General features: G+C 41.9%; 1 protein-coding gene across 2 annotated transcripts; it reads left to right on the top strand.

Moving 5' to 3' along the window:
• Window positions 1-1909: 1909 nt before the first annotated feature.
• On the top strand, window positions 1910-23127 carry lysmd3 (LysM, putative peptidoglycan-binding, domain containing 3). Of its 2 annotated transcripts, none has more exons than XM_078565000.1 (3): window positions 1910-2196; window positions 3849-4175; window positions 21415-23127. In XM_078565000.1, exons 2-3 carry the CDS (start codon window positions 3855-3857, stop codon window positions 22060-22062), a joined length of 969 nt encoding a protein of 322 aa, XP_078421126.1. In that variant the 5' UTR covers window positions 1910-2196; window positions 3849-3854; the 3' UTR covers window positions 22063-23127. The 2 variants fall into 2 exon arrangements, with proteins under 2 accessions (XP_078421126.1, XP_078421134.1); XM_078565008.1 differs by having other exon boundaries at window positions 1913-2196; window positions 3849-4115.
• The last annotated feature ends 1077 nt before the right edge of the window (window positions 23128-24204 follow it).

Below are 24204 nucleotides of genomic sequence, written 5' to 3'. Positions count from 1 at the left end.
AAAAGAACAGGGAAACCTTGCTGTTAACACTGCCTCTTTACCAACAGTGACTCAGCTTCAAAAGTTGAGTCACCAGCTAGGTGGTATTTCAGGGTGGCCTGAGAAGCTCAAAAAGGGCTAGATCTACAACTGCTTGTACATTTACTCATAAAATTCAGTTGTAATAAAAAATTCTGAGACATCACTCATTTTAATAAATCCCAATAATCACAGTTCCCAATGTTCCTAATAATCCAAATCCCAATAAACAAAATCTTAATAATATAAATCTGAATAACACCAGTAATTCAAATCCCAATAACCCAATTCCAATAATTCAATCCTATTAATTCTAATCTTAAAAGCACAAATCCCAATCTCAATAATTCAATCCCACTAATGCCAATAACCCCATGTTCCAATCCAATAACCCCTATTACGAAGGTGTGCCAATGTCAAATATTAAATTTCAATCCCATCTAGTGGACTCACATATGGGACTTTTTTAAAAGGCATGTCCAACTGTTAAAACAAAGCCACTGATTTAAGATGGCTACCACAGGTCATCTGATACATCTACAATGGCAAGTTGGTCAAGTCTGGAAGTTTCCAATGTGGATTACAATTAAGACATGCCCAGGCAGACCTCCTGTGGAAGTTCACACCTGTTGATGTCAAGGATTACTTCAGAGATGGACTGAAACTTGAAATGGATATCGTCATTTGCATTACTATAAAAGCCACATTTCATGCCATTAGAAACAGAAAGTCTACAGAGACCATGGCTACAATGGGGGGTGTTGATATGTTCTTTCCAGCTCATCACAGGGAAGAATGGACCATTCAGAGGTGATGTAAAGTAAAAAATTAATCACCTAGGCCAGACATGAGCTAATCAATTACTTTCTGTGGAATACTCAAATCATTATGGAGAGAAAGGTCATGTGGTTGGGATCACTATTTTGAAATGTCTTTTATTACACCACAGAAGCAGTCTAGAGAAGAAATAGCTGAAGGCAGCAACAAGGCTACAGGCCTCTCCTTCTCTTTCAACTAAAGTAAGCTCTGCCTGCTTATATCATGCTGAGGACAACAGACAGAAATTCTGAAAAACATTTAAAATTCCAAAGCACCAGTGGAAAAAAAACAAGGACCACCGTTTAAAGAACTGCCTCAACCATGAACCACAGTGAAGGATTCATAATTAACAAATTCTCTATTTGCCTTTTAACATTGAATCTTAATTTAGCCAAAAGTCGACCTCTTCTATGTTATAACTTGTATTTGGCATACTTATGTGTGTATGTTGCAACAGTTGAGATGTGTGTTTACCATTTTAAAATATTTTAATATCTTTACCTGGGTGGGTTTTTAACACAATAAAAAACTGTTTTTGTGTTTAAACTCATGAAAGCCTGTCGGACTGAGTTCTTTCCCATTAGCATGTAAACGTTTAACTGAATTAGCACATTCAGCCTTGTAATTTTCGAAAAAAAACCTGTTACAATCAACCAAGTGGTGGGAAGGGGGAGTCCTTGCACCTGCCCTCACCTGGATGCAACACCCCAATCCCAATAATTCAATCGCACTAATTCAAATCCTAATAATCCCAATAACCCCATTCCCAATAATTCAATTACACTAATTCAAATATCAATAATCCCAACAACCCAAATTCCAACAATCCCAATCCCACTAATTCAAACGCAGTAGCCCCATTCCCAATAATTCAATCTCACTAATATTCAAATCCCAACAATCTCAATCATGTCCACTAATATTCAAATCCCAATAGCCCCAATCCCAATAATTCATTTCTACTAATATTCAAATCTCAATAATTCAAATCCTAACAGCCTCAATCCCAATAATTCATTCCCACTAATGTTCAAATCCCAATAATTCCAACTCCATACCATCCAGCTCGCGCTCTCACCCTCGCGAGATCACAGTTTATGGTTGATCTGGCAGTTTGAAGATCTGCCAAACCCCAAAGAGACAGAGAAAGGGAGAGACTCTCCAGCGGCAGAGCCGAATCTACCGGAAACCGGGCCAGGGTTTGATTCACGTCAGCCGGAGACGAGTACGCCGCCTCCCCCACCCTTGGGCCTACTCCGGCCTGCGGCTGCTGTTCGGCGGCTACAGCGCGATGCCTGCTCTCGGCCGACGCCCGGCGACGTGGCTCGGGTGAAGAGATGGAGCCGGGAGAGCGAACAGGTGAGTCCAGCCTCGGCCCGCGTCATATGGCGCACAGAGTTCTTCAGGAAGGAGGAGCAGCCGCCTCTTCACCCCGGCATCAGGCTGCTCGAGGGCGAAGGTCACTCCTGACTCCTCTCGCCCCGGCCCGGAGAGCGAGGGTCACTCCTGGCCCCGGCCCGGAGAGCGAAGGTCACTCTTGATAGAGAGAGGGTGTAGATTCAGCCAGCAGTCCAGTCGATGCGATGTCCCTGTGGGGTACAGTATGTTCAATGTCTGAACCTGAGCTACCTGACCCCCTGCCCAGTGGGTTGTCCCCCAGATGCCAGAGGGCGAGGGTCAGAGGCTGAATCTTCCCAGGGGAGATCCTAATGTGTCAATATAGAGCAGTGCTTCCACGAGTGAAATCCATCAAAATATATGTAAAACTTTGAAAGTATTGTACATTTTCTGTAAACATTACACCTAGTAAGTAAAATGAATAAGATTGGTACCAAGAACTTACTGAGAGGAGAGATATGGATTATACATTTAATTCCCCTCCTGCGGTGTTCCATTAATAAGTAGCACTGTGCAAACAGAATCGTAACAAAGACAAACAGCATCTTGGGTGTTGCAAGTGAAGATATAGAGTATAAAAATAGAAATGTAATGACGAACTTTTGCATAGTTTTGAGCAATGGATTTTGGCAAGGGTATATAAACAATTGAAAAAGTGCAATGCAGACTCACCAGGGTGATAACAAGGAGACATAGTTAAGCAAAAAAAAACTTGTGATGTTAGAGCTTTTTCACTGGAAATAAGAGGATTGAGGGCTAGTAGAGGATTTCAAAATTGTGATATGGTAAATAGTCACTGAGATGTTAACAAGGGGACAGGTGACCGGAGATCAGGAGTTGCCCCTCACCATTTCTGTATGTTTGTATGTATCCTGGGTTACTAGTTACACACTTAACTATTCTGGATCTCAGCAATCTGAACTCAAAATACTCTGACAGATTTTTGTGTAAAATCTCAAACATTCCATCACAGGTACCTGAGTAAATAATTAAAGATACCTGGGTAAATAATTGTGGTGTACTGTTTAGTCATTGAAAACAGGAGGCGTTAGATTTGATCCCTTGTTTGTGTTGATCTGAGTCAGCGCAGGAGTTAGGTAGGTGCAGCAGCTGACATCAGCACCTCTGGATCAGAGAAGGGAAAATTCAGTGTTCCCCTTCCTGATCTATATGCACTGACTGCTGCTGGGAAGTATGTGTTTATGAATATTGTGTAAGGAAATATCTGGCTTACTTCCAAATATTGTTGCAAATTTTATGAGTAGAATTCAGATTGTATTTGAAATGTATTTCTAGGTGCACTGTGTTTTATTGTAATCTGTTGAACTAATAGAAATGGTCTTGGTTTTGCTTTTGAAAAAACTCAAGTGTTTATCAGTAAAGTGAGAAAAGTTCTTCACGGGTCAATGGATAGAATTGACTTTTTGGCAGGAAATTAGGGGAAGGCTACAAAATGGCTGGGTATTGTGATAAAATGAACTTTTTTTCAAATGAATGTGCTAGAATGGGCTGAACGGTCTTCCTCGTCTGTACTTCTCTTGTTATCTAAGTAAATTATTTCCTCATTTTTCTTAGGTTAGTACTAACCTAATTGTGTTTAAATTTCCTTACAGTTGACTATGGCAGGGAGAAGTCAAACTCGTTTCCTGCCGGCTACTGTTCAGCCGGCATTGGGAGGCAATGTTTATGTGTTCACAAGTGGCACACCTTCAGAAAATGAACTTTCAGAAGAGGATGCAGAATGTTTTGAACTGAGACCAAGAGGAAAGAAAATACGAAGAACCACATCTAAAGATCGGTTGGATGATATTGTGTACCTGGTCCGGGAAGTTAAAGAGGGTGACACCTTGAATGCACTTGCTTTGCAGTACTGCTGTACTGTAAGTGATGATTTGAGTCATAACGTAAAGGATTATTACAAAGAAGAGGTGGAAGGAATGGTAAAGAAAGCTATAGGCAGAAAATAGGATTGAAAATATATTACAGATGTAGAAGTAAAGGCACAGTACAATATGGTATAAAGAATATTCTTTTAAATTACGCAATGTCAAAACTGAGGGAAAGCAAGAATAAAAATGCCAAGTTCATAAAGGTTCTATTGTAGAAAATGAGTTTTAGTGGCTGAAAAATGTGGCGCACTCCACTGTTTTCACCATTTTTTGATGAGTCCAACTCCAGAGGTAAATGAGACTTGCAGAGTTGTGTGGAAGTGCAGAAAGGAGTTCTAGTGTTGAGTTCTATAGTGCAGTGCTTTTACTTCTTATGAAATATCACAAATCCCATTAGATTGTGGGGAGCACTATTTTAGGAAGTGATTTTAGAATAAAAATAGAAAAATAAAAATAGACACCAGTATTTATTTCTCTAACACAAAATCAATGCCTTAAAATATGGGTAAAGTTTTTGTAAACCTGCTGCATTTTTTTTGCTTCTTTAAAAAATCAACACAGAAGGACCCATCATATTTGATTGTTAGTGCTAGTTCCACATCATCATTATTTAACGTAAATATACATATTTCCCTTTTTTCCCCATAACCTTAGCTTCTTTTCTCCCCAAGTCTTTACCTGCTTCCCTCTTAGTCGTTAAAATTGCCTCAGCTTCAGTATTACTTTTGGTAATATATTCCATATTCTAATAACCTTGTGTATGTTTCTTTAGTTTCCTATTTTATACTTCTAATATAGTATTACCATTGTTGGGAGTACTATCGCCCACAAGGACCACCACCACTCCAGTACAACAAGGAATGGGCATTAAACATGTGCTTAGCAGCATCAGCCATCTCCTCAGGAAAAAATAAGGAAAAATCCAATATTGAACATAAGACGTAGGAGCAGAAGTAGGTCATTCAGCCCATCGAGTCTGCTCCGCCATTCACTGGGATCGTGGCTGATCTGATAAGCCTCAACTCCACTTTCCTGCCTTTTCCCCATAACCCTTGATTCCCTTACTGATTAAAAATCTGTCTATCTCAGCCTTGAATATACTTAACCACCCAATCTCTACAGCCCTCTGTGGTAGAGAGTTCTGCAGATTCACTACCCTCTGAGAGAAGAAATTCCTCCTCATCTGTCTTAAATGGGTGACCCCTTACTTTGAGATTATGCCCTCTGGTCTTAGACTCTCCCACAAGGGGAAACAACCTCTCAGCATCTAGTCTGTCAACCTCCTAAGAATCTTATATGTTTCAATAAGGTCGCCTCTTATTCTTCTAAACTCCAATGAGTATAGGCCCAAGCTACTCAACCTCTCCTCATAAGAAAATCCCTCTATACCTGGGATCAACCGAGTGAACCTTTTCTGGACTGCCTCCGATGCCAGTATATCTTTCCTTGGATAAGGGTACCAAAACCTTTCACAGTATTCTAGCTGTGGTCTAACTAGTGCCTTGTAAAGTTTTAGCAAGACTTCCCTATTTTTATACTCCATTCCCTTTGAAATAAAGGCCAACATTCCATTTGTCTTCCCTAATACCTGCTGAATTTGTATGTTAGCTTTTTGTGATTCATGTGTGATGACTCCCAAATCCCTCTGTGCTGTAGCTTCCTGCAGTCTTTCTCCATGTAAATAATATTCAGTTCCTCTATTCTTCCTGCCAAAATGCATAACCTTACATTTTCTCACATTGTATTCCATCTGACAAGTTTTTGCCCATTCACTTAACCTGTCTATATCCCTCTGTAGACTCTTTGTGTCATCTTCACCACTTGCCTTCCCACCTATTTTTGTGTAATCTGCAAACTTAGCGAGAGTACATTCACTTCCCTCATCTAAATCATGAATATGTATTGTAAATAATTGTGGCCCCAACATTGATCCCTATGGCACTCCACTAGTTGCAGGTTGCCATCCTGAATATGCCCCCCCTCTTATCCCAACTCTTTCTTCTATTAGTTAGCCAATCCTCTATCCATGCTAATATACTACCCCCAACAACATGGGCTGTTATCTTATTAAGTAGCCTTACATGCAGTACCTTATCGAACGCCTTTTGGAAATCCAAATATGTTATATCTGCTTGTTCCCCTTTATCGATCCTGCTTGTTACCTCCTCAAAGAATTCTAACAAATTTGTCAGGCATGATTTCCCCTTCATGAAGGCATGCTGTCTCTGCTTGATTATATTATGCATTTCTAAATGCTTTGCTATTACAACCTTTATAATAGATTTTACATTTTCCCAATGACGGATGTTAAGCTAACTGGCCTGCTTTTTGTCTCATCCCCTTTTTGAATAAGAGCCTTACGTTGGCAGTTTTCCAATCTTCTGTGACTTTTCCAGAATCTGAAGATTTTTTGAAGATTACAGTGCATCCACTATCTATGTAGTTACTTCCTTTAATATCCTAGGATGCAACCCATCAGGTCCAGGGGACCTATTGGCCTTTAGCCCAATTAGTTTCCCTAATGCTTTTTCTCAAGTGATAGTTATTGTACTTATTTCCTCCCCTACTTTTGCCCCTTGATTATTCAGTATTTTTGGAAGGCTATTAGTGTCTTCTACCGTGAAGACTGAAGCAAAGTATTTATTCAACTTCCCTGCCATTTCCTGGTTCCCCATTATTACTTCCCCAGCCTTGTTCTCCAAGGTGCCTATGTTCACTTTGGCCTCTCTCTTCCTTTTTATATATGTAAAGAAGCTCTTACTGTCCATTTTCATATTACTTGCTAGTTTACCCTCAAAGTTTATTTTCTCCCTCTTTATTATTTTTTTGGTCATCTTTTGTTGGTTTTTAAAACTTTCCCAATCTTGTGTCTTACCACTAATTTTTGCCGCATTATATATATTTTTTTCAATTTGAAACTACCCTTAACTTCCTTGGTTAACCACGGCTGGTTTATCCCCTTCCAGAATCCTTCCTCACTGGGATATCTTTATTGTGAGTCATCAACTGTCTTTTCTGCTAAGCTCCTTTCCCAGTCCAATCTAACCAACTTTGCCCTCATTCCTTTGTCATTACCCTTATTTAAGTTTAGCACAGTTGTTCCTGACCCAGGTTTCTCACTCTCAAACTGAGTGCTAAATTCACCCATGTTGTGGCCGCTGTTTCCTTGGGGATCTTTACTCTTGAGATCATTTATTAAACCTGCCTCATTACACATTACCAGATCCAAAATAGCCTGATCCCTGGTTGGATCCACAACATATTGTTCTAGGAAACTGTCCCAAATACACTTGATGAATTCTTGCTCGTGTCTACCTCTGCCAATTTGATTTTCCCAACCTACATGAAAATTAAAGTCACCCATGATTAATGTACTGCATTTTTTAAATGCCGTCATTATCTGCTGATTTATTCTGTCCTCCCGTATAGCAACTGTTAGCGGGCCTATTGACCACTCCCACCAGAGTCGTCTTCCCCTTATTATTTCTTCCCTCCCACCCATATGGATTCTACATCTTCCGATCGAAGATCATTTCTTGCTATCGTATTTATTCCATCTCGTACTAACAAAGCTACCCCACCACCCTTTCCTTCCTGCTTGTCCTTTTGAAAAGTCACGTACCCCTGAATATTTAGTTCCAGCTTTGATCTTGTAACCATGTCTCCTTAATGGCTATAAGATCATACCCATTAACCTCTATTTATGCCGTGTAAAGAGCCATTCATTTTGTCTTTTTACCATTTTTTCCCCTCTTGACCCTATTTGCTGCTTTTTTTATGTTTGTACACTCTGTCCCTTCCTGTCACACTCTGGGTATCATTACCTAAATAGATGCCCTGCAATGCTGCAATATCCTTTTGCTTTGTAAGCCTGCATATCCCCTTTCCAGAACCCTCCCCCACCTTAATTTAGTTTAAAGCCCTATCTACAGCCCCAGTTGCTCGATTCGCCAGGACACTGATCCCAGCATGGTTCAAGTGAAGCAGAACAGCTCCCTTCTATCCCAGTACTGGTGCCAGTGCCCCATGAATTGAAATCTATTCCTCCCACTCCAATCTTTGAGCCATGCATTTAACTCCTTGACTTTATTTACCCTATGCCAGTTTGCCCGTGGCTCAGCTATTAATCCCGAGAATATTACCTTGGAGACTCTGCTTTTTAATTTAGCTCCTAACTGTTCAAATTTTTTCAGCAGAACCTCCTTTCTAGTCCTATCAATGTCGTTGGTAACAACGTGGACAACGACAACTGGATCCCACCCCTCCCACTCCAAGTTCCTCTCCAGCCCTGAGGAGATGCCCTTAACCCTGGCACCGGGCAGGCAACATAGCCTTTGGGACTCTCACTCATGGCTGCAGGGAACAGTATCTATCCTCCTAATTATCCTGTACCATACCACTACTATGTACTTATTTCCTCCCCGCACTTGAATGTCTCCCTGTACCATGGTGCCGTGGTCAGTTCACTCATCCTCCCTGCAGTCCCCGCTCTCGTCCACACAACTTCCAAGAACCTCGTAACTGTTGGACAGTTGCAAGGGCTGAGGCTCCTCGAACACTACCCCTGCAGTCACACCCTCCTGCCCCTGATCACAGACCAAATTTGAATTACCTAATCTGAGGGGTGTGACCAACTCCTGGAGCAAAGTGTCCAGATAACTTTCCCCCTCCCTGATGTAATGCAATGTCTACAGCTCGGACTCCAGCTCCTCAACTCTGATCCGAAGATCCTTGAGCTGGAAACACTTACTACAGATGTGCTCGCTCTGGATCACCTTGGTGTCCAGCAGCTCCTACCTGCTGGAGCAGCATCACATCATCCATCCTGCCATCGCTATCCTATTTAATTAATTAATTACTCTAGTATCCCTGCTCTTTACACTTTATTGTAATTATTTTTTTACACCAGTATCAATCCTATAGTTAACAAGCTATTTTTAAGAAAAAGAGAGAAAAAAAATGAGACCTAAATACAAACTAAAGACCCTAATTTTACTTTAAAGCCTAGAAATACCAATCCTACTCACCAATCAGCTGCTCTCCAAATGCTTTTCCCTCTTGCGCTCGTTAATTGTCTCTCGTCTTTCTCTCCGCGCTCTTTAATGGCCTCTCGCCACTCTGTCCCTCTCTCATCCCACTAAATCGCCTCTCGCCCCTCGCCCCTCTCTCTTGTCGCTGGATTAATAATCCAGAGACCCTGAGTAATACTCTAGGGACCCGGGTGTGAATCCTGCCATGGCAGATGGTGAAATTTGAATTCAGTAATATCTGGAATTAAAAGTCTAATGACGACCATGAAACCATTGTCGTAAAAACCCATCTGGCTCATGAATGTCCTTTAGGAAAGGAAATCTGAGTCCTTACCTGGCCTGGCCTACATGTGACTCCAGACCCACAGCAATGTGGTTGACTCTTAAATGCCCTCTGTAATGACCTAGCAAGCCACTCGGTTGTACCAAACTGTCACAAAGTTTCAAAAAGGAATGAAACTGGACAGATTGCCCGGCATCAACCTAGGCACCGGAACTGACAACAGCAAACTCAGTCCTGTCGACCCTGCAAAGTCCTCCTTACTAACATCTGGGGGCTAGTGCCAAAATTGGGAGAGCCATCTCACAGACTAGTCAAGCAACAGCCTGGCATAGTCATCCTCACGGAATCATATCTTACAGATAAAGCCCCAGACAGCAACATCACCATCCCTGGGTATGTCCTGTCCCACCGGCAGGACAGACGCAGCAGAGGTGGCGCCACAGTGGTATACAGCCGGGAAGCAGTTGCCCTGGGAGTCCTCAACATCAACTCCGGACCCCATGAAGTCTCGTGGCATCTAGTCAAACATGGGCAAGGAAACCTCCTGATTACTAAGTATCTCCCTCCCCCAGCTGATGAATCAGTGCTCCTCCATGTTGAAGGCTACTTGGAGGAAGCACTGAGGGTGGCAAGGATACAGAAGGTACTCTGGGTGGGGGACTTCAATGAACATCATCAAGAGTGACTTGTTAGCACCACTACTAACCAAGCTGGCTGAGTCCTAAAGGACATAGCTGCTAGACTGGGTCTGCAGCAGGTGGTGAGGGAACCAACAAGAGGGAAAAATGTACTTGACCTCATCCTCACCAAACTGCCTGCTGCAGATGCATCTATATGTGGACAGTATCGGTAGGAGTGACCACCGCACAGCCGTTATGGAGATGAGTCCCGTCTTCACATTGAGGATACTCTCCATTGTGTCGTGTGGCACCACCACTGTGCTAAATGGGATAGATTTCGAACAGATCTGGCAACTCGAGACTAGGCATCCATGAGGCGCTGTGGGCCATCTACAGCAGCAGAATTGTACTCACCCACCATCTGTAACCTCATGGCCTGGCATTTCCCCCATTCTACCATTACCATCAAGCTGGGGATGAACCCTGGTTCAATGAAGAGTGCAGGAGGGCATGCCAGAAGCAGCACCAGGCATACCTGAAAATGAGGTGTCAACCTGGTAAAGCTACAACACAGGACTACTTGCGAGCCAAGCAGTAAAAGCAGGAAGTAATGGACAGAGTTAAGTGATCCCATAACCAATGGATCAGATCTAAGCTCTGCAGTCCTGCACATCCAGTAGTGAATTGTGGTGGACAATTAAACAACTCACTGGAGGAGGAGACTCCACAAATATCCCCATCCTCAATGATGGGGGAGCCCTGCACATAAGTTACATTTGCTACAATCTTCAGCCAGAAGTGCCAAGGTGATGATTCATCTCGGCCTCCTTCGGAGGTCCCCAGCATCATGGATGCCAGTATTCAACCAAATCGATTCACTCCACCTGATATCAAGAAACTGCTGAAGGAACTGGATGTTGCAAAGCCTATGGGCTCTGACAATATTCCGGCAATAGTAGTGAAGGATTGTGCTCCAGAACTTGCCGTGCCCCTAGCCAAGCTGCTCCAGTACAGCTACAACACTGGCATCTACCCAGCTATCTGCAAAATTGCCCAGGTGTGTCCTGTACACAAAAAGCAGAACAAATCCAAACCAGCCAATTACCGCCCCAGCAGTCTACTCTCGATCATCAGTAAAGTAATGGAAGAGGTTATCAACAGTGCTATCAAGCAGCAATTGCTTAGCAATAACCTGCTCACTGCCCAGTTTGGGTTCCGCCAGGGCCACTCAGCATCTGACCTCATTACATCTTTGGTTCAAACATGGACTGAAGAGCTGAACTCCTGAGGTGAGGTGAGAGTGACTGCCCTTGACATCAAGACCGCATTTGACATCAATAAGCCCTAGTAAAATGAGTCACTGGTTGGAGTCATGCAAAGAAAGACGATTGTGGTTGTTGGAGGTCAATCATCCCAGCTCCAGGATATCACTGCAGGAGTTCCTCGGGTTGGTGTCCTCGGCCCAACCATCTTCAGCTGCTTCATCATTGACCTTCCTTCCATCCTAAGGTCAGAAGTGGGGATGTTTGCTGATGATTGCACAGTATTCAGCACCATTCGTAACTTCTCAGCTACTGAAGCAATCCATGTCCAAATGCAGCAAGATCTGGACAATATCCAGGCTTTGGCTGACAAGTGGCAAGTAACATTCGTGCCACACAAGTGTCAGGCAATGACCGTCTCCAACCAGAGAGAATCTAACCGTCGCCCCTTTACGTTCAATGGCATTACCTATCACTGAATCCCTCACTATCAACATCCTGGGGTTTACCATTGACCAGAAACTGAACTGGACTGGATATATAAATACTGTGGCTACAAGAGCAGGTCAGAGACTAAGAATCGTACGACGAGTAACTCACCTCCTGACTCCCCAAAGCCTCTCCACCATCTGTAAGGCACAAGTCAGGAGTGCGATGGAATGCTCTCTACTTGGCTGGATGAGTGCAGCTCAAGCAACACTCAAGCTTGACACTGTTGAGGACAAAGCAGCCCACTTGATTGGCACCATATCCACAAACATTCACTCCCTCCACCAGCGACGCACAGTAGCAGCAATGTGTACCATCTACAAGATGCCCTGCAGGATTTCACGAAGGCTCCTTAGACAGCACCTTCCAAACCCACGACCACTACCATCTAGAATGACAAGGGCAGTAGATAGATGGGAACAGCACCACCTGGAAGTTCCCCTCCAAGCCATTCACCATCCAGACTTGGAAATAAAAACAAAAAGCTAAAAGCTACTGCGGATGCTGGAAATCCAAAACAAAATAAAAACAGAATTACCTGGAAAAACTCAGCAAGTCTGGCAGCATCGGCGGAGAAGAAATCAGTCAACGTTTCGAGCCCTCATGGCCCTTCAGCAGAACTGAAGCATAGTTTCAACAAGGGAGAAATATAAATTGGTTTAAGGTGGGTGGGGGGGGGGGGAAGAGACACATTGAGGGTGTGGTGTGAGCAGATAATTTGATTATCTGCTCACACCACACCCTCAATGTGTCTCTTTCCCCCCCCCCCCCCCCCCACCCACCTTAAACCAATTTATATTTCTCCCTTGTTGAAACTATGCTTCAGTTCTGCTGAAGGGCCATGAGGGCTCGAAACGTTGACTGATTTCTTCTCCGCCGATGCTGCCAGACTTTCAGACTTGGAAATATATTGCCGTTCCTTCACTGTCGTTGGGTCAAAATCCTGGAACTCCCTAACAACACTGTGGGTGTACCTACACCACATGGACTGCAGCGGTTCAAGAAGGCAGCTCACCACCACCTTCTCAAGGGCAACTAGGGATGGGCAATAAATGCTGGCCTAGCCAGCAAAGCCCACATCCCGTTAGTGAATACTAATAAAACAACCCTAGGATGTGGGCCATCAGGTCGTGGGGATTTGTCAGATTTTACCCCCTTTTGTTTCTCCGGCACTTTTTCCCTGTTGATATTAATTAGCTTAATTTCCTTCCTCTTTTTAACCCCTGGGTTACTCTCCCTTTCTGGTATGTAACTTGTGTCTTCTATTGTGAAGACAGACATACAGTATTTGTTCAATGTCTCTCCTATTTCCTCATTCCCCATGATAATTTCTCCTGTCTCTGCTTCTAAGGGACCAATGTTTACTTTAGCTAAAGCTGACTTTTTATATATTTGTAAAAATTATTGCAATTTGTTTTTATGTTTTTGGGTAGTTTACTCTCATTCTATTTTCTCTCTTTTTACCAAGCCTAAGTGGCCCTTTGGTTTCTAAGACATTCCCAATCCTCAGACTTATTATGACTTGTAACATTATAAGCCTCATCTCTTAATCTAATACTATCCTTAACCTTCTTAGTAAGCCATGGATGGATCTTTCTTGCTGAGCTTTTTTTCAATGGAACATTTTTTTTTGAACATTTTGGATTGTTTCTTTAAATGTTTTCCAATGTGTGTTTACCGCTGTACATTTCAGTCTATTTACCTTATAGCAACCTTAGCCAGCTCTCCCCTCATACTTTTGTAATTGGGTTTGTTTAAATTTAAGATTCTTAGTTGTGATTATGTTGAAAATGACCTACTTCAGTGTGGAATTCAGTTGTACTAGCATCCCTATCATCATCAAATTAACCCTGCCTTATTGCACAATACTAGATCTAAAATAGCTTTATCTCTATTTGGTTCAACAACATATTGCTCCAGGGAACTGTCACATAAGCACTGTGCAAAATAATTTTCCAAATCATCTTTGCCAATTTAATGTCCCCTATAATTATTACATTGTCTTTGTTACAAACTTCAATAATTTCTTGTTTAATGCTCTGTCCAATGGTATAACTACTGTTAGGGGGCCTGTAAAGTTCTCCGCCAACATTTTCTGACCCTTGCTATTCTTAATCATCACCCATAATGATTCTACTTTCTGATTTTCTGAGCCAAGATCCTTCTTTCGAATGTCCTTATGTCATCCATTATTATCAGGACTAACCCTCCTTTTCCATTCCGCCTGTCTTTTCTAAATATTTATTTCCCAATCTTGGTCACGTTTTAACCATGTCTCTAATGACAATTAGATTTAAACCATTTATCTATTTGTGCAACTAGTTCATTTATCTTATTATGGATGCTCTGTGCATTCAGGTAAAGTGACTTCAATTTTATTTTTTATTTACTATTCCCTGCATGGACCTTACTCTCTGAAACACTATTACTGTTAAATTTTCTGTCCCTTTCCTGTCCTCCTCAGTTTATCTTTACCCACATCGATATACTTTCCCTAATCCTCAACTTTTATCTCTGGATTTCTACATCTCCCTTCGCCTGAACCCTCCTTCCCATCTGTTAGTTTAAAGCTATTTTTTCCAGCTCTGAACATTTTTAAAAATTCTTTCATGGGATGTGTGTCCACCCCTAATTGTCCTTGTTCAGAAGGCATTTTAAGAGTCAACCACATGTCAGGAGTCACATGTAGGCCAGGTAAGAGTGGCAGATTTCCTTCCGTAAAGGGCATTAGTGAACCAGATGGGTTTTTGCAACAATCGGCAATGGTTTCATGGTCATCATTAGACTTTTAATTCCAGATTTTTATTGAATTCAAATTCGAATTTGAGACCCGGATTCAAACCCAGGTCCCCAGAGAATTATCCTGAGTCTCTGGAATACTAGATCAGTAATAATACCACTATGCCACTGCCTCCCCTGGTAGTGCACAGTTATGTTTGTATGCTCTGTCCCTTCCTGTCACACCCTGGTTACCATTACCCGTATTGCTACCCTGCACTATTGCCTTGTGTTTTCCCTATAACTTTCCAGATCTCCCCTCATGTGGACCCTTCCCCCGCCAACCCACACTGTTTAGTTTAAAACCCCCTCTACAGACCTAGTTATCAGATCACCAGGACATTAGTCCCAGCATTACTCAGGTGAAGACCATCCCAATGGTATAGCTCCCTCTTTCTCCAGTACTGGTGCCAGTGCCCCATGAATTGAAATCCATTTCTCCCAAGCTAGTCTTTGAGCCATGCATTCACCTCTCTGATCTTAGTTACCCAAAGCCAATTTGCTCTTGGCTTAGGTTATATAATTAGTTTACAATGGTAACTACTGAAATTTTTACCACTTGTTACTGTGGCTTTCATTAGTATGTAAATTAAACTAGATCTGATTAAAAAAAATTGTACTGTTGTGGTGAACTGTGAGGATACATGCTATAATTAGCACCTGATCTGTTGGCTTGCATTCCAAAAAATCGTCTTCAATGGTGAAGCCTACTTGAGTCAAACAAAATTCTAACTCTTCTGTTACATGTTTGTCCTATCATTCAGTACATATATAATTCAATGGGATTCTCTTCATTATTATGTTAATTGTTCTAGCTGACAGTACAACAAACCTTGTAAAAAATTTTATAGCACTTGTAGTGTAATAAAAGACCCCACATTATCATACAAAAAATTCACATTGTGCCAAAGAAGTAGAAATTACAGCAGGAGACCAAACACTTGGTTAAGTAGGTAGTCTTTAAGCAGTGTCTTAAAGGAGTAGAGAGGTGAAGAGGCTGAGGTTTGGGAAGGAACTCCAGAGCTTTAGGGCTGAGACGGCTGAAGGCACAGCTGCCAGTGGGGGGGTAGGAAAAGTGGGAGGTACACAAGAGGCCTGAGTTAGAGGGTTGTTGGGCTGGAGGTTATAGAAATAGCGAATGGCAAGGCCGCAGAGGGATTTGAACATGCAGATGAGAATTTTAAACTTGAGGCATTGGCAGAACAGGAACTAATGTAGGTCAGCAAGCACAGAACCACTAAGTTAGTTTTTTTGGAAAGTTTAGAATGAGCTCTTCAATTAAAGTATCTCATATAAACCCCAACTCCTCCATGCTCCAATTTCTATAATTGCTCACCACCCCATTGCTTCCTCTACCCTTCACCCTCCCCCTGCCACTTTCACCCCTATACCCAACTGTCTCAGAGAATTCCTTACTATTTTACTTTATAATATCATAACGTCTCAAACTCCTTACTTTCCTAATCCAGTTATTATTCCTGTTGTGCGTGCACCGCCCCCACCCCCCCAACCAATATCCTTACAATTCAAAAATCCCACTCCAAACCAAGCAGTCTCAAAAAAGAACATAAGAACTAGGAGCAGGAGTTGACTGTACAGCCCATCGAGCCTGTTCTGCCATTCAGTACAATCATGGCTGATCTAGGGCTTCAACTCTATTTTCCCACCATTCCCCATACCCCTTAATTCCCTGAGACCAAAAGTCAGTCTATCCTGGCCTTAAATATATTCAACGATGGAGCATCCACAACCAAGATGTGGGTAATTCCAAAAATTCACAACCCTTTGAGTGAAGTAATTTCTCCTCACCCCAGTCCTAAGTGATTGGCCCCTTACCCTGAGACTGTGCGCCCGTATTTTAGACTCCCCAACCAGCAGAAACAATCTCTCAGCGTCTACCCTATCAAGCCCCTTCAGAATTTTGCAGGTTTGAATGAGATCTCCTGTCATTCTTTTGAACTCCAGAGAATATAAGCCCAATTTACTTAACCTCTTATCACAGGACAACCCCCACATCCCAGGGACCAATTTAGTGAACCTTTGCTGCACCGCTTCCAATGCAAGTATAGCTTGTCTTAAATGTGGAGACCAAAATTGCGCACACTACCCCAGATGCGGTCTCACCAAAACCCTGTGCAGTTGCAACAAGTCGTCTTTATTCGTGTATTCCAATCCCCGTGCAATAAAGGCCAACATGCCATTTGCCTTCCTAATTGTTTGTTGCACCTGCATGCTAACTTTCTGCATTCCTTGTACCAGCACATAGAAACTAGGAGCAGGAGTAGGCCATTCGGCCCTTCGAGCCTGCTCCGCCATTATGATCATGGCTGATCATCCAACTCAAAAGCCTGCTCCCGCTTTCTCCCCATACCCTTTGATCCCTTTCGCCCCAAGAGTTATATCTAACTCTTTGCAAACATACAATGTTTTGGTCTCAACTACTTTCCCTGGTAATGAATTCCACAGGCTCACCACTCTCTGAGTGAAGAAATTTCTCCTCATCTCAGTCCTAAATGGTCTACCCCATATCCTCAAACTGTGGCCCCTGGTTCTGGACTCCCCCACCATCAGGAACATCCTTCCTGCATCTACCCTGTCTATTCCTGTTAGAGTTTTATAGGTTTCTATGAGATCCCCCTCATTCTTCTGAACTCCAGCGAATATAATCCTAATCGACTCAATCTCTCCTCATATGTCAGTCCCGCCATCCCACGAATCGGTTGGGTAAACCTTCACTGCACTCCCTCTATAGCAAGTACATCCTTCCTCAGATAAGGAGACCAAAACTGCACACAATATTCCAGGTGTGTTCTCACCAAGGCCCTGTACAATTGCAGCAAGACATTCCTGTTCCTGTACTCGAATCCTCTGGCTATGAAGGCCAACATATCATTTGCCTTCTTTACCTCCTGCTGCACCTGCATGCTTACCTTCAGCGACTGGTGTACAAGGACACCCAGGTCTCGGTGCACATTCCCCTCTCAATTTATAGCCATTTAGATAATCTGCTTTCCTGTTTTTGCTACCAAAATGGATAACCTCACATTTATCCACATTATATTGCGAGTGCCATGCATTTGCCCACTCTCTCAGCTTGTCCAAATCACACTGAAGCATCTCTGCATCCTCCTCATAGTTCACCCTCCCACCCAGCTTTGTGTCATCTGCAAATTTGGAGATATTACATTTAATTCCCTCATCTAAATCATTAATATATATTGTGAATAACGGGTCCCAGCACTGATCCCTGCAGTACCCCACTAGTCACTGCCTGCCATTCGGTAAAAGACCCGTTTATATCTACTCTTTGTTTCCTGTCTGCCAACCAGTTTTCTATCCATCTCAATACACTACCCCCAATCTCATGCACTTTAATTTTACACACCAATCTCTTATGTGGGACTTTGTCGGAAGCCTTCTTTAAGTCCAAATAAACCACATCCACTGGCTCCCCCTCATCAACTCTACTAGTTACATCTCGAAAAATTCCAATAGATTTGTCAAGCATGATTTCCCTTTCATAAATCCATGCTGATTCTGTCCGATTCTGCCACTGTTTTCCACGTGCTCAGCTATTAAATCTTTTATAATGGACTTTAGAATTTTCCCCACTACCGACGTCAGACTGACTGGTCTATAATTTCCTGTTTTCTCTCTGCCTCCCTTTTTTAAATAGTAGGGTTACATTAGCTACCCTCCAATCTATAGGAACTCTTCCAGAGTCTATAGAATCTCAGAAGATGACCACCAATTCATCCACTATTTCTAGGGCCACTTCCTTATATACTCTGGAATGTAGATTATCAGGCCCCGGGGATTTATTGGCCTTCAATCCCATCAATTTCCCCAACACCATTTCCCTACTAATACTGATTTCTTTCAGTTCCTCCCTCTCACTAAACCCTGTGTTCCCCAACATTTCTGGTATGTTATTAATGTTCTTCTTTGTGAAGCACATCCAGGTGTCTTTGAACATCAACACTTACAAGTTTCACCTTCTAAAAAATATTCTGCTTTTCTATGCTTATGACCAAAGTGAATAACTTCACAATTCCCTACTTTATATGCCATCTGTCATCTTGTTACTCACTCACTTAACCTACCTATATCTCTTTCCAGCCTCTCTGTGCCCTCCCCACAGCTCACCTTTCCACCGAGCTTGGTATCATCAGCAAACTTTGGTACATTACTCTCTGTCCCTTCATCTAAGTCATTAATGCAGATTGTAACCAGCTGAGGCCCCCAGCACTGATCCTTGCAGCATCCACTATTCATTGCCAAGTTGAAAAAACCTCGTTTATGTCCACACTCTGTTAACCAATCCTTTATCCAAAAATAATATTTTTTAGTGTCTCTATGATTTAACTCCAGGGTTGCACAGTGCTGTGTCCTAGAGATTAATCTTCAATTTCTGGAGACTCCAGGCCAATCTCGGAGTATTGGTAACCCAATTTACACCTTCCTTAGCCCACGGGTCCTGGGATCACAGAATCACACAATGCAGAAAAGGCCCTTCGGCCCATCGAGTCTGCACCGACACGTGAGAAACACCTGACCTACCTATCTAATCCCATTTACTAGCACTTGGCCCATAGCCTTGAATGTTATGACGTGCCAAGTGTTCATCCAGGTACTTTTTAAAGGATGTGAGGCAACCCGCCTCCACCACCCTCCCAGGCAGCGCATCCCAGACCGTCACCACCCTCTGGGTAAAAAGGTTTTTCCTCACATCCCCCACTAAACCTGCCCCTCACCTTGAATTTGTCCCCTCGTGACTGACCCTTCAACTGAGGGGAACAGCTGCTCCCTATCCACCCTGTCCATGCCCCTCATAATCTTGTACACCTCGATCAGGTCGTCCCTCAGTCTTCTCTGCTCCAATGAAAACAACCCAAGTCTATCCAACCTCTCTTCATAACTTAAATGTTTCATCCCAGGCAACATGCTGGTGAATCTCCTCTGCACCCCATCCAGTGCAATCACATCCTTCCTATAATGTGGCAACCAGAACCGCGCACAGTACTCCAGCTGTGGCCTCACCAAGGTTCTATACAATTCCAACATGACCTCCCTACTTTTGTAATCTATGCCTCGATTGATAAAGGCAAGTGTCCCATGTGCCTTTTTCACCACCCACTAACATGCCCCTCCGCCTTCAGAGATCTATGGACACACACGCCAAGGTCCCTTTGTTCCTCAGAACTTCCTAGTGTCATGCTATTCATTGAATACTTCCTTGTCAAATTACTCCTTCCAAAGTGTATCACCTCACGCTTTTCAGGGTTAAATTCCATCTGCCACATATCTGCCCATTTGACCATCATGTCTATATCTTTCTGTAGCCCAAGACACTCAATCTCACTGTTAACCACCTGGCCAATCTTTGTGTCATCCGCAAACTTACTAATCCTACCCCCCACATAGTCATCTATGTCATTTATATAAATGACGAATAATAGGGGACCCAGCACAGATCCCTGTGATACGCCACCGGACACTAGCTTCCAGTCATTAAAGCAGCCTTCTGTCATCACCCTCTGTTGCCTACAACTAAGCCAATTTTGAATCCACCTTATCAAACTACCCTGTATCCCATGTGCATTTGCCTTCTTTATAAGTCTCCCATGTGGGACCTTGTCAAAGGCTTTGCTGAAATCCATATAAACTACATCAACTGCACTACCCTCATCTACACACCTGGTCGCCGCCTCAAAAAATTCAATCAAATTTGTTAGGCATGACCTCCCTCTGTCAAAGCTATGCTGACTATCCCTGTTCAAACCTTGCCTCTCCAAGTGGAGATAGATTCTCTCCTTCAGAATTTTCTCCAATAGTTTCCCTACCACTGATGTGAGACTCACTGGTCTGTAGTTCCCTGGCTTATCTCTACAACCCTTCTTAAATAGCGGAACCACATTAGCTGTTCTCCAGTCCTCTGGCACCTCCCCCATGGCCAGAGAGGAATTAAAAATTTGGGTCAGAGCCCCTGCGATCTCCTTCCTTGCTTCCCTCAGCAGTCTGGGACACATCATTTGGACCTGGAGATTTGTCCACTTTTAAGCCTGCCAAAACCTCCAATACCTTGTCACTCCCTATATCAATTTGCTCAAGTCAGACTTGAACTCAGAGCTTCTGGTTCAGAGGCACAGATGCTATACTTGCAGCCCCCATCTCATCTACCATAACCCTGTGTTACAACAGAACTATTCCCTTATAAAAGATCTTAACCTCTGTCTGACTGCAGACAGCGCCACTGGTTCCCACTGGAGACTTCTAATCTTAAAACAAAGTTACAAGTTGACTTGTTGTGAGTCCATTTTGGAAAAATAAAATTATGGTTCCAGCAATGCAACTGAATATCACAATCAAAACGATGAAAGACATTTTTATTTTTCCTTTGCAAATACAGAGTAGCAGAGTCTAAGGTTACGATCTGAATCTTGAGAAGCAGGAAGTGATGGAAGGTCAAAATGTAGGCATAGAAATCTCACCTTCTACAGCAAATCAAAGCAAGTCAGTAAGAATCAAAAAATTGATGTAATATTTTTGGCAGGAGCAACTCATATTTGCTGTCTCATTATTTCGAGGATTTTGATTTCGAGTACTAATACATTTAATAAATAAGTGCAGTTGCTTAGTTGAGATTGAAATATACTTTAAGACACCTACCAGCTTCAATGTTACAATTGCAATCTGAATGATGTCATGCATTTACCTCACCTACTGAAGGTGTAGAGACATAGATTAAAAACTTTTAGAAAGAATAAAATGAGCATACTGTCCCTAGTATGATTTTTTTGTTGCTAAATATTTAAATTTAATTTTCAGGTTGCAGATATCAAAAGGGTTAATAATCTTATCAACGACCAGGACTTTTTTGCTCTCAGATCTGTAAAGATTCCAGTGAAAAAGATCACTCTACTAGGTGACACACACAGCCCAGTCAAATCAAGACTAGTTCCATGTCCTGCCTTGGAATCTAATGCACGGTTTCAGGAATCTAGTACAGGTGTAGACTCCTCTTCATCAAATGAAAATGCTGATAACTTTCTCCGAGAGGTTGATAAAGACATAGAAAGGATAGTGAAGTCAAATGACAGCACTAGGGAACATTTAAATGAAGTTGTTTCAGCATTATCTACACAACCATTTTATCAAACAGCAGATCGGAAAATTTTGCCACGGAAAGATCCCCATTATGGAGCTGACTGGGGCATACGCTGGTGGAATGCAGTGATGATAATGTTAGTAGTTGGAATTGTTACACCTGTCTTTTATCTACTCTACTATGAAGTCCTGGTAAAGGTTGAGACAAGCCATCATTCTACTGTGGAATCAACAAACCTACCTGTCACTCAGCCTGCACAGCAAGAGCCAAAGTATAGCTATGAAATTAATCCCATGAAAAGGACTAAAATGGCCTCAAAGGAGTCCCTTGAGCATGTGAACTCAAAAGTTCACATGACTGTCACCTGACCACAACCATCTAGCACACAACATTGTGTGTAGTGCAGGTGTAAAAGGACTATGTCCAATGACCTCTAGTTGTAATGGAGAACTGAAGAAATTGCATCATGCTACAAATGTTCATATTTTCAACACAAAAATGAACCAACTTTTGCAAAAAAAATTGATAGACCAGTTAAGACTTGCCTTCTGATGTCATGGGACAAGGTAACATTAAAAAATGACACCGACACTGAATTTTCTGAATTTAAAGTGACTAAAATGTTGTGCCTCAGTCAACTGATAATATATAGCATTAATAATTAAACTTTGGTTCATATTGTAGTTCCAAACAGCAGTTTTGTGTCATTCTTTAATCAGTGTCTTCCTTTAAATAACTACACGTGATCCTGATTATCTTCGTGAAATACATTTCTAAGCCCGGCATGATCAAGATTTCTTCTGCGGTCCAGCTATTTTCTTGAGTGAAAATACATTAGCTATTGAATCGCAACTCTGTGTTTCATGATTCTGTAAAATTTTAATATGTAATTTAAAATGTTAAAGCTTATAACGAGTGTCAAAAATATGCATTTAGCATTATCATCATCTCCCCTGTGTTTTCTTTTAAACCAGCTCATTGATATTCAGTGTAGCCATACAGTGATTCCTCTTGAATACTGCTTTCCTGTTAAGTACAGAAATAATAACACATTCTAAATATGTTGTCTTAATCTTTCTTGTTCATATAAAGGAATTCTGTTGCCTAAAAATTAATAGTTTTAATATAAAAATGTATTTATTGACTATTTACCATAGTTGAAAATGCTGATGTTTTGTTTGTGTTGAGCTGTTGAAAGTTAGTGTTATATGTAACAGCTATTGATTCTGTGGATTAAAGCCAGGGATCATAATTGTGAAGAAAAGATCAAATGATCCTAAATAGCTGATATTACATCTCAAAATGTGGCTGTTGAAGAATGAAATTCCAACATTTACACCAGTTGTATTTTCTTAAAGCTTTGTAACAGAATTGTATTCTTTAGGAATTTATCATTACTTTTAAAATAAAAATTGAAATCCTTTTATGCACAATGCATTTCTTATTTTTATTTAGTTTGGAATAAACATTCAGTGAGTAAATAAATTAGCTCCAACATTACTAGCATTGGGATCACACTCACCAGTACCCTCTATCGTTGACTCGGCCATAGTTTGCAGGGTGACCAGGAGAGCACCTAATTTTCAGAGTAGGAGGGAACATTTCTAGCCTCCACCCACAACTGGAGTGTTGTGTCCAAGCTCTTGACCCTGACCATGAACCGCTCAAGCCCTATAAATGGAGGTGGAACATTTTTAAAAACGTCACTGTCAGGGATTCAATGCCTGATTGAACTGCAATTCCATCCAGCTGGAGAGCAGTGAAATTAAACTCACTTGGCCTATCTTCAGTGATACAGCAGGCCCCAACTGAGCCTGACAAAAATATTTAAGCTTTTAAAGAATAGATGAATGTTCCAACCCTTACAGGACATTTTGGAAACTCCCATCATAAGCAGTGACCCAGCATAAGCAGGTGCCTGCTGCTTTCTGTGGAAGCGGAGGTTCTGCCAGTCTTTGCACTGCAAAATTGTAGAAAAATGGCAAACCCACCAGGATTTGCACCCATAGTACACTTCTCAACTTAACTGTACCTTCAATATGCAAGTTTTTTTTAAAGATTAATTATCCCAAACACAAACAACTATATCCCATGAGCTTCAAAGAGGCCAGAAAAATCCGTTCTAAATGTGTTTTTGTTTAGACCACAAAAAGGGTATAAAATTCTACTTGCTGTATACTGTAGTATATGCTTTCCTTCCTAAATATATATTTTCTACATTTTAAAAAATCAGCTTCTTATTTCCTTTTGGCACCCATTGCCCATTTTGGAGTGAGTATCCATTTAAGAATTTTTATTGGTTTAAAGAAAGCTTGAAAAAAAGCACTCCTGCTTTTTCACCATGGATTAATATGATTACCAGATTTATGACTTTTCTCCTCACTTTTAAACAAGAAAAAGTTGAAACAGATGAGTACGTTAGCTGGCAACTACCAATGATAAAGCACACATTGAAAACAAACCTGCCCGCTATGCTCTTTTTGTTAAAATAGTTTCTTGATTTGATCATA

The sequence above is a fragment of the Cetorhinus maximus genome, chromosome 2, assembly GCF_964194155.1.
Source record: "Cetorhinus maximus chromosome 2, sCetMax3.hap1.1, whole genome shotgun sequence".
NCBI classification, from domain to species: Eukaryota; Metazoa; Chordata; class Chondrichthyes; order Lamniformes; family Cetorhinidae; genus Cetorhinus; species Cetorhinus maximus.
The sequence above is the reverse complement of the archived record's forward strand: the minus strand, read 5'-3'. Positions and strand labels throughout refer to the sequence as shown.

Excerpts from the sequence above, each read along its gene's own strand:
- lysmd3 (XM_078565000.1), top strand. The coding sequence starts at position 3,855 with ATGGCAGGGAGAAGTCAAACTCGTTTCCTGCCGGCTACTGTTCAGCCG. Across the intron at positions 4,176-21,414 it reads AAGAAGAGGTGGAAGGAATG|GTTGCAGATATCAAAAGGGT; the intron begins GTAAAGAAAGCT and ends TTTAATTTTCAG.